Genomic DNA, 12,096 nt, shown 5'->3' on the forward strand with positions numbered 1-12,096 from the left:
GACAATAACTGAAGCTGATAATATTGAGCACTTTGAGAGCAAAAAATGATACATTTTCCTTTGTGAATGTGCACAATTATGATTTTGTTCAGTGTTTCAGGGTAAAATGATCAATTATGATTTAAAAACAGGAAAATGTTGTAAAATGAGAAAAAACTGAACATCATTTGAGGTGTTTTGCTCTGCTGACTTAAACTTATAACATTATCTATTTACACAGTGACAATTCACCAGCTTTTAACTTTCATTTAATTCCTCTGTTACATCATGTTTCTTCAACTATACAGAAATGAAACTCTTTAGTGACTCATCACTGATGATCCTGTCAATCACATGTGGCTCCGCCCACAGAGCTCAGGATTGGTTCCTTCATGCTCCGCCTCTTACTGCAGCATCTTCCTGTTGATCTGAACAAACAATAAGATGAAGAAAGACTGACTGAAGTTCATCAACAACATTATAAACCTTTCACAAGATCCACAAATCAATCACACTAGAGCTGAAGAGAGTTTGATTGATGATATTGAGAAGAGCTGCAGGTTCAGACACTCACTGATGGATTCTCATGTTTAGAAAAGCTCTGAGGATCAAGAGTCCTGCAGGAGTCTTCAGGAGCTCTGGGATGAACCGTCTGTGTGAAATAGAGAGAGATCGGTCATGTGATCATCTGTGATGGATCATCTGACTGTGATGTCTCACTTACTGTGAGTGTGTCGTACAGGTCAGAGGTCGTGGACTTGAGATCAAGAGCTGTATATGTGTCTTCATTGGGATCAGAGATCTACAGGAGAGACAGAAGGACACAAACATTGAGAGTTCATGTTTAAATCTGATAGTCTAACTGAACTGATTGTAATGTTGAGAGGATCTTGATGGAAATCAGTTTACTGGATCTAGAACTGAATAATCAGGTGTTTGGACTCGAGACTCGTGTCTTTACTCTTAATATCTCTGAACGGCTCATAATGGCTGTAGGAAACATCTCTGCCTGCAGGAAAACACTGTAAATAATTGTGATCATCTCACCTCCTCCACAGCAGATCTTCTTTTCATCCTTCTAGAAAGACTGTCAGAAGAAAGATGAATAAACAGCACATTTAAAGGTGTGTGAGTGTGTACACTTAAACCAGTGGAGTCCAAACTCTGTCCTGGAGGGTCACGATCTTACAGAGTTCAGCTCCAACTTGACTCAACACACCTGCCTGAAAGTTTCTATTATGTCTAGTATAAGACCTTGATTAGTTGTTCAGTGTGTTTTGGGGATCCTCCAGGAGCAGGATTGGACACCCCTGACTTAACTTAAGTGTAATAAACTAAAACTTAATACATACAAAGCACATTTTTGATAGGAACATCTTAACAAATGTACATGACGAAAGCACCTGATGCTCCACCGAGTAAAACACCAACACCAACACCAGCAGTGACAGCAAAAGCTACAGACGAGAAATATCTGACTTCTGAAATAGAGAAAAACACTAAAGTTTAACAGGACTAGATCAGACAACATGTAATGACAAATAAGAAAGTAAACAGGTGCATGTGGTTAAAATACAGAATATGATTCATAAAACTCACACATGACATTTAAAGTCACAGCATCAGAGTATTTCTCTCCATGTTCATTGATGGATCTGCACTTGTATTCTCCACTGTCATCAGAGCTGATCTTTGAGATGCTGTAGATTCTTCCAGATCCTACAAACGTTCCTCCTTTAAACCAGCTGATTTCTGCAGGAGGGTTTGAATCACTGCTGCAGATCAGAGTCACTGAATCTCCTGACACTATTTCACAACATGGACTGATGGACACTAATACGCTCTTTGGAGGATCTAACACAGAAAAATACAAAAACACTAACAATCAAAGTAAATTTGACATCACAGACTAGGTAGTATTTACAGACATTCAGTAGGCCTATTTATTCATTTATTTATTTATTATCCTACTCGCATTGATTTGAACCAGGTTCAGTGATAGGTGCGTGTGCTAACAAAGACACTGAACACTGCAGCTTCTTTAAAAAAAAATGGACCTAATCATAATCATGATCATAAAAAATAATCATGCTGTATTTCCAAAGAAAAAAAATTAAAAATTCCTTGCCAGAATAATTCTGTAAAAACTACAGTAAAAATGTAAGCATATTACAGAACAATCAGCAAATGTTATAATATAAAACTATTTTACAAATAAGTACATTGAAAAACCTGTAAATCCAACAACGCTCACTGTTACTACAGTCAATTTTGTACTTTTAACATATACTGACAAACACCATAATAATGCAGGTGGTAAAAGAAGAAGCCAAATGAAGAATCATGAAGTTCATCATAAACAGCTTTTCCACAAGTTGCACACAAACACTGAACACCATCATGGTGACACACCATGTTTCTTCATTAGGGCGACAGGGCAACACAGCACCAAAGTGAGAAAGGGATGGATTTTTTCAATCACACTCAACCACTGAGTAATGATAGCTGTCACTGCTCTAGACTGTTTGTTCTGGATATAGGCTTTAGTCCAATCAGCGTCACATTCTGTGGAGTACCGCCTCTTTTTGGGTGATTTCAGTCTGGCCAAGAATCGCCCCAAATTCTCTCATAGGCCTTCCAGTTCATTTGTTTTTGACATTCCCTCGCTAACTTCCCTCAGTCTCGCTGATTCAGATGTACGTCATTGCTTACGTTGCACGAGTGACCATTACTGCCGGAACTCATGCAATGGGCTGAACTGGAATGTCCTAAACCCTTGATCTCTTGGAATCTGTTGATTTATTGATTGATTATTTAATTTTTTCCACTTAAATTGTTTAATCCAGCATTCTATAGGTATATATGTGTGTTTTAAATATAAATATATATATTAAATGCGATATGGTGACGTCACAATGGTGTTGCATTGTGGGTTATAGTGCTGCCTGAAGTGTACATATGAAGTAGATATAAATGTCCATATAAACTTCCCTTGTTCAGTGGTACAGACTTCAAAATGGCGGCAGGGATTCCCCCGAGGAGTGCTTAAGCCGCGCACACACTTAACGATTGTAAGGCCGATTATGAATGTAAATTGATACTTATGACTGATCGCGCTCAAACGCGTCCAGTCAGAGCCAGTCGTGTTCAGTCTGCGATTACAGTCGGTGTTCAAATTCCATGTTTGAGTATATAAATCTGCTTCAGTCGCAGGAAACAATCACTGTGTGTTGAGCACAGTCTTAGAATGTTTTAGCTAGTCGTTAAATGTGTGCCCGGCTTTAGGGAAGTTCACGAGTGCGCGTCTAAAACTGGAGTGGAACGCAGCCATAGACTTCCATTCAAATATTTTCTTTTGAACTGCAGGCCAGGGTTGCCAGGCAACAGCATAGACAGCTGCAGACACTGCAATGCAATCTCTAGGGTTCTGGAAGGACTAGCACTAACATGCTTTCGTCATCATATGTAACCTTAACTCGTGCAGCGATTGGTGGAAACAAACCTCTATTAATAATCTTTAAGTGACATCCAATAATTTCCTCAGTGCATAACTTACATTTCACAGACATATTCTCCATCTGTAAATGTTAGAAAGTCAAGAAAATATTTCCATTTTGCTCTCAGGAGTGGACATGCTTTATACAAGCACAAACGTCCCTGAACGAGACGGAGCTCAATTGAATAGGAGCGCAATAATTCTGACTAAAATGTACATTTTGCTAAAATTGAATATTTGTTCTTGTTGGCGAACATAAATATGCCATATGTAGAATTTCAAATCTACAACTAAGTGTATTTTATGATGGCAGTAACTGTAAAGTGACTATTGTAGGGTAAACAAAATAACCTAATAACCTGCTTTTGATTTGATCTATTTTAATTTTTAGTTTAGTGATTTTAACTTCTGCTTTATAAAGCATTTTGTTTTAGATTGTAACATTACAATACTTTATATGCTGAAATTTATATTTAGCTAAGCAGTAATGATATATTCTTAATTATATCACTTGTTATTTACATTCAGTCCTGTATTTCTAATTCAATTTGTTTTACTGTAAAAATTACATTAAATATCCGGTAAGATCTTTTTCCCTCTATAGTACGGGAGATAACCTATAATTTTTTTTTTTGTAACATTTTTACAATATTTTACAGTTACAATTACACTCATATATAAAGTTATTTAGTTTATATGGATTTTTATATATTTCTGAATCACTGCATTTGTAAAGGTCTTTACAACATTTGTATTATGTCAGACTTTTCATACTCACACGTGACATTGAGCTGAACAGCAGGAGAGATGTGATTGTGTCCGTGTACAGCACAGCTATATCTGCCTGCATCCTCTCTTCTGACTGACTGCAGCAGGAGTTCATTGTTTCTGTCTCTTCTCTCAGTTAATGGCTGTGAGTTTCTGTACCAGATGAATGTTGCTCTGTCAGTCAGAGTGCAGCTGCTTTTACATGTCAGACGGACTGAATCTCCCTCTGTCACTCTCTCAGGAGACTCCACCTGAAGATCTGAACACAACACACACATTATATCTAGTGCTGCTGTCATACACTGATTATTATTCAACATAATGCACAGGAGAAGAGAGAAACCTCATGAAAGTCACCTGTGACAGCAAGAGTCACTCCTGGATCACCAAGCCATTTTCCTTCTGTTATATTAGTGATGAATCTGAAATAGTACTCGTGTGAATCCTTCAGTGTCACATGACTCAGTCTGATGGTGCAGTTCTGCTGTTTATCTCCCAGATACTGAAGCCTCTGACTGTATTCAGGGTCCTCAGACAGGTCTGGACGCTCTACACCCTTTTCAGGGTTTTTGCTCCAGTACACTTTCTCGATCTGATGTCCAGTAGGGTATGTATAAGTGCAGTTCATTATCACTGATGAGTCCTTTAGTGCACAGATGTGTGAAGGACTGTAACTCACACCCCAATCAGCACTAGAAACCCCTGAAACACAGAATTCATCCACCCGCTTCGAATGTTATCACTCGATTGAATGGGCGTTATCAGTGGTTATCAGCTCATAGATATGGGCCAGAAGGGGCCTGCTGCGCCTACTGGTAGGCTCAGATGGCTGTTATCATCCATCTACATGGTTAATCACCAATACAAATACAAGAGACGATTCCAGATCCAATCAGATCGGAAGTTCACTGGATGACGCGGCATCGTTGCGCCGGTTGATATTTTTCAGGAAAGACATGATAAAACCGAGCATTTAAACTGTAATTAATTAGTCAATAATCGAAATCAATACAGAAAATGTGTTTTAAGGTGGCGTAACTTACATGAGATAACCGTGTTGCAATTGTGTTTGTTATATACTTTATTAACCTATCCTTACATGAGATAATCGTGTTATATATTACGTTACTTGCTTTATGTGAGCATTAACGTTGCTAATTAGCATGTTTTACGTGTCTAATGGGGTAATTTAGTTTAATAGTTCAACATTATTGTTTAATTGTTTTATTATGTAATGTTTATAATAGAGTCGTTAGTCTGAGATCGATTCGTTAATCTGAGATCGATTGCTTTGCTTATGTCACGCTCTTTCACACAGTATCGTGAGAGTTTCTCCATGCGAGTGAACGTTATGAAGTGAGATCGTGAGACTTGGCTCATACGAGTAAACGCCATCACAGAGAGCATCATTCATCTCTTCTTATCATTTTCCCTGTTTATTCTCAGGTAACGGATCAATAAAGTTAATATAATGCATTTAGAAAACGAGTATATAATAGTAAAACTTTTACTATTTTCTTACTAAGTGTGTTCGTGCGTGTTTATGCGCAGAGCACATGGTAGTTAGGCCTAACGCATGGTTGGGTAATATGGTTTTCGCCATGTGGAAAACCTAAAAGGCGTTTATATATTTTGTATTCTGTTTCATACTGTTTTGTAACTGTTTACGATTTTTGTAAGAGTGTACGCCACTATTCATGTTTTGAAAAGAGTGAGAAAGGTTTAAGTTAGATAATTTTTTGCGTGACCAACCTGTATGTGAATATGAGTGGTATCTTTAACATGAAAATCATACGACTAAACGGCATCAAAAATATCACTCATCATCTTTTGTGATATTTTCCCTGTTTATTTTCAGGTGTAACACTAGTTAACGTTTCACTGAAGCTAACGTATATTATAGTCATATTGAGTGGAATAGTCAAACCCAAGACGTATTTTATGGCTGTTTGGAAACCCTGGGATCTTGAATAGAATGTAAGATAAAGTTCTGTGGGTTTGACACATGAGGAACCTTACAATTAAATTGATTTATGTAAAAGACGAACACTGGCAATCTATTAGAAGTAAATATTCTGTGGTGTCTGTATGTCACATTTATTGCTGTCCTCAACATTGAACTTGAAAAATAAAACCCAAAGGCACAGGTCTGCCCGTCTGTCTGCTTAGCTGTCTATCTATCTGTCTGCCTGCATAACATTAATATCTCTTTACCTAACTTTTTTGTCTCCCTCTACAGCATCAATTTCCAGTGTGTGGTAAGTTTGTTTTATTTATTTCCATGCTCTATGTCTGTTGAACAATCCAAATTTTGTTTTGGGCTGTTTAGAGAGCCCATTCACAAATCTATCTTGTGCAAGTTTCTCTCTGTTTATGTTTTAGGTTGAAGATGGCCCAGAGAGGTAAGCCCTTACTGTTGCTAAAAGCATTAGGCAAATGTGATGGTATGATCTGTAACGCTGTCTTATTTATTACTGATTTATTACTGACTAGCTTTTTCTTTCTTTTTTGTTATTCAACAAGAGAGAACTCACATTAATGACGAACAGAAAGAAACCCTGAAAACATTTTTTAAAGATGGTATGACCCGAGTTGGGTCAGAATTGATTCCCAGAGCGGCATCGGCTACGGGTTTGGACACCAGTGTCATAGAAGTAAGGTTTACTTTAGTGCCACACTAACAATCAACATGTCAAATGTATCATTCTGCTGTACTGCCTGTATAAATTAAGTGTTTCATTAAAGGTGCTAAAGAGGATCTCTTCGGCGACTGAGAAACCAAAGACTGTTACTGAGTTTTTGAAATGAGCGCATGCTTAAGAACAACCCCCCTCCTTCAAAGGAACGCCTCCCAAAAATCATAAACACTCGTATTGGAACACGAGTGTTTACCACCGGCATTTGCTGTATCATGTTGTTGGATTCATTATGTTGGACTCACCGCAGGTAACTCATAATCTGCAGTTGTTACCGCCTGTGGAGTGTGGAAAGTTATTGGAGTGCGCAGCTGCGCACGTCTCGCACAAGGAACGTCATGGCAGTGATTGACAAGCCAGAGGGCCAGTCGTTTACGTGATGATCGCGTAAACGATTGGCTGATGTTTTTAAGGTGTGTTTGAATGTGTGTAAGTGAGTGTGTGTTTGAGTGTTTCTGTTTTGTACTCGATTTTTTTAGAGTAACCTCTTTCTTGCTGTTCTTATTTTTTTTTTTTACTGCTTTGTGACTGAATTTGATTTTATTTCAGACATTTGCATAAACTTGCTCTGTGTTATAGTCACACCAGTTCATATATGTGTGTGTGTGGGGAGGAAATTTCCCATTCATTTCCTATGTCAGTCATTTTGGACCAAAAAGAAGGTAAGTGTGACAATTTTTTTTTTTACGACCCTTTAACATGTCCGAATCATGTCCTTGATTTTTTGTGTGTGTGTGTTCATATTGCTAATGCGACAAAAGTCACCAAGTGTCATCTTATTCTGATAACTGTACAATTTTTAACATTTAAAAATATAACATTTTTCGGTCACCGAAGAGGGCCAGAAATTACATTATTTAATGATAAACATGAGGGTTCTGTCTGCTTTTAAATTAACAAATGTTGGCATTTTTTATTACAAAATACACCTTGCCTTAATATAAAGTGATTTTTAGTCACAAATGTCAATTATTTGAACAAATAACCAACCATTTCTTTAAAAAAAAAAATCACTTTCTTTAGCTGAATTCAAAGGAATTAATTGAAATGCTTTTAAACATGAGTTTTGGTAACAGGACTGAGAAAACATGCATACATCTCATGCTTTGAAACCTTGTAAAAACTAATATATAGTTGCTTGAGATTGACCAATACACATTTTGAATAGTTAAATATGGATAGTATTCGATACAATGTTGAAAAAATATGCTTAATTTTGATGAGATAAAACAAGCAAATGTCATCCATTGGGTGGAATGGCCCATGTATAATGTAGCCTACTCTTGATTTTGAATTCCAATAGCCCTAATAATAGTCTACAAGTAGCCTACAAGAGGAAAAGACTATGTAGACGATGGTCTTATTCATTAATGGTATGTTTTTTAACCATTATAGCAGCATTAACATAAATAGATAGCCTATATAAACCATGTGTGCCCTAAACAGAAATGCAGTGTGTGTGTGTGTGTGTGGAGGGGGAGGGTGGACGGGGAAGGACGGGGAAGGATGGGGGGGGGGTCATGTTCCGGGGTCGTAAATCTGTTTACACAGAAACAGACAAACAAATAAAAAGCATAATTTTATATATGCTATGCCTATTGAGCCTTTAAAGTGCTCTCTAAAACTACACCCGAGATGGCTTGTGTACGTGAAATGAGAAAATTAAAACTTTGTTGTAGAGCTAAACCAAATACATCGTTAGAAAGGTCTTGACCTGGAGAGTAACAAAAATAAGTATGAAGATTCTACATGGCTCCTGTTTTGAAATACTGACCTTTGAAACATCAACTTGGTGCATGTTTGAAGGCTTATAATTAAGCAATAAAAGGGGCTACAGACATGGGACCAACTGTTATAGAGAGCTCTTGTCCTCAGTTACCATGTGAATATAGTCAACAACTTGGGTCACTGTATACTTGAGAACAAGTATGGTTAAAATTAATTTTAACTCATTTAAAAATTAGACATTTAAAATCTGATTACATAGATGTGTTTACAATCCCCCTAAAGTCATCACTGTACTCTCAACTCACTATTTACAACCTCCAATTCTAAGAAAAACACTAATGTTTTAAAAACTACAATTCCCTATAGCTACGTAATACAGCTTGATACAAATCAGCACTACAGTTGTAGTTTTTCTGGTTTGCAAAGTAGGGTTGTAAATTAGGGTTTTAAAAAGATATATCTAGTGGATATATCAAATATCTAGTTAAGCCAAACTATTAATTACACTGTATCTAAATTTTCTACGTTAAGAAAATGTAAATATGTTGGTTTATTTAAGATATTTTAGCTAAAACATGAGAACTCGCAAACCCCGCCCACAACAGAATGCACTTCCGTAACCTTCTGCTACAAAAAAAATATTTCTCAGAATCGAAGGAGAAATTGTTTAAAGTGATAACCTTAACATGAACATATCGTATTTGTGAGTTATCAAGTTGTTGACAAATGTTGAATTTATCATTTAAAAAAGTGTCTGTTAATAAAATACTTTCGGGCGGAAGTACGTCATGCAGCTTCGTGGTTTTAGCTATAGCAGCGTCAATAGCAACCACCATAGCAACGAACTAAAGATACAACTAATTGTAATATACAATCACTGAACGAAGAATGTGAAAATAATACGAAAGCAGTCAACGACGTGGCTCTAAGCACTTTTCCACGTCAAATACCGTTTTTATAAATATGAGCGTTGGCGTGGATTTGAGCCTACACACACTCCAAGATCAAATCTATACATATGTACGCTTTATAAATGAGGCCCCTGGCTCTGGAGCAATTCAAGCCAATAACGGCTACAGTATGTGGCACACTGTGTGGCGGATTGTGAGGGTAAAATCATTGTCATTATTAAGTAAATTACTTTTCAATGACTTAAAGTGTGCTGTGAATAAGTGCTGTGACAATGTCAATACACCTGCATGTTCCCTTTTATTTTTGCAAACTTATAGTTGTTTCAGAAGATTCAAGATTCAATTCTTTATTGTCATTTCAACTCAGTCGAAGGGGATTTGGTTTGGTGAGCTCACAAAAACAACACAGCTCTCAAACACTGAACACATTTGTACATTACAGTAAATAAGTAATATCACAATATGGTAAAAACAATTTTGTACTCACACAGACTAGTGGCAATATCTGTGCTTAAATACAGTACCCAAGTTTTAAAATAGATCAGACCTAGTAGAACAACACATCTGCTCATATTCCTCCACCATGAAAGGTTTCTATGATCTGCAGCAACATATATATTTACCACTTTGTATTTACACTTTAAGACATCATTCTTTTTTCATATAATATGATGATATCAGGCAAAACTGGACTGTTAACAGAGATCAGAATAATTTCTTTGGATTCAAAAAGTTTATGAAGTGCTTGTTGTGCACCTCAGCCTAAAAACAGGTTTGAATATTCAGTCTGCAGATTTTAGGACAGTTGGGACTTCTAATCAGAGAATCTTTGTAAATACAGGCCCTGTCCTGTCATACCAGTGCTTACAGTCCTAGTTATCATTGTCATCCTCATTATCATCCTCACTGTCATCATTATCACCATCATCATTGTATACCAGTGTCTGTATGCTTGACATGGGGAGGGCCTGAAACAAGTAGGGGTTGTCTGCAGGAACAATGTCTGGTACATGTGGGTGAAACATCACAGTGGCTTGATGTCGTTTTCTTTCCAGCTGATGGAGACGTCGGATGAGAGCAGCTTTTGCTCCAGGCTGATCTGTGTCTTTGATGGCAGAGCACAGAATGGCATGCTCTGATGGAGGTGTTCAGCTATAGTTCTCATTTCCTGGTAAAGCATGTGCTTTTCCTCAGCTGCTTGTGTCTTCATATGTAAGGCATCAATCCCTCGCCTTTTTAGACTCCTCGAAACATTATCTTCTTCAATCTAGAAGACAAAGAAAAATAAAAAGTGCTATGTCATGTTACCAGGTGGTTTCTAAAATGATGCGCAGGTAGTTGTGGCTAGTAAGCGGTTATCAGATTGTTACTAGAGTGACTGCCGTGTGGTTACTAGGGTTAGGTAACTATACTTACAGTGTCATCAAAGCAGAAGTAGACATGCCAAGAGGGATCACATGCTTCCTGAAAATCAATTGTTGCAGGGAAGATGCTCATCTGCGGTGGCCACTGAATGCTGTTGTATTCTTTTATTGCCTGTCTCAGTCTCTTGTTGGAGCTGGCTACCTGCTTGGACAGTCTAATGGCAATGCCCTGCCCATCTGTTGCAAAGTTAGGAAACATGCATGCAGATAAATTAATTTTTTAGTTTGTATTATGGTCCTTTTCAAAGTTGGATCTTAATGTCTTAAAGGGGTGGTTCATTGTGATTTCATTTTTAGTAGTTAGTGTGTAATGTTGCTGCTTGAGCATAAACAGTATCTGCAAAGTTACAGCGCTGAAAGTTCAATGCAAACGGAGATATTGTCTTTTAAAGTTATGGCAGTTTAATGCCTACCGGTTTGGACTTAAAACACCCGGTTTGGACTACAATGAGCTTCTTCCCGGGTTGGTGACATCATAAACCCCCCCCAACAAGCAACAAAGTGGGCGAGGCCATGTGGCGCAGCATAATAGAAGCGAAAGAGTTTTGTAGACCTTACACGAGCGTCGCAACTCGACGTGTCAAAAGAAAATAGAACCCATTATAATCTAATGTTTTCTACACTGGATGCAGTGCTGAAGACAGCTTCCAAAATCTACACAAGTTCAATGCTGGATTTACATAAAGGCTTTTGTTGTTTGTACATGTCTTTTAAACTTATAGTTATGTTGCTATTTTTGCATCAAGGACGAAAACAAAGACCAAAGCGTTTTCGCTAGCCAGTAAATTCTAGTGCATACTTCTCCAACAAACACCAACAAACGTCAATGTTCATAGACAAACAGTTGTTCATGCTATAAATTAAACGCCGCCTTTACAAAAATGCGACTACTCAGTCATGTATTCAGCTACAGTAAAGCTTTAATCAGGATAAAACTGTATATTGAAAGCTAACAAACAGCAGTGACAGTATCTAAACACTTTGACACAAATACTAAATGAAATACCATTCATAAACGTCCTTTAAAAGCCACGATTGCAGAGGTTCTGCTTGACCCTCTTCATAATATATATAGACGGCATTATTTACATTTC

The 12,096-nt window shown here is 37.4% G+C and overlaps 1 protein-coding gene across 1 annotated transcript in view; it reads right to left on the reverse strand.

The window, feature by feature from the left end:
- Positions 1-285: 285 nt before the first annotated feature.
- LOC125271231 (B-cell receptor CD22-like) overlaps positions 286-12,096 on the reverse strand; it is a 210,943-nt gene continuing 199,132 nt past the window's right edge. The window contains exons 7-9 of the mRNA XM_048195271.1: positions 704-781; positions 554-631; positions 286-407 (exon numbers count right to left, since the gene is read on the reverse strand). Of these exons, the coding sequence (XP_048051228.1) occupies positions 384-407; positions 554-631; positions 704-781 (180 nt within the window). The 3' untranslated portion in view covers positions 286-383. The remainder of the gene's footprint in view (positions 408-553; positions 632-703; positions 782-12,096) is intronic.

The sequence above is a fragment of the Megalobrama amblycephala genome, linkage group LG7, assembly GCF_018812025.1.
Source record: "Megalobrama amblycephala isolate DHTTF-2021 linkage group LG7, ASM1881202v1, whole genome shotgun sequence".
NCBI lineage: Eukaryota > Metazoa > Chordata > Actinopteri > Cypriniformes > Xenocyprididae > Megalobrama > Megalobrama amblycephala.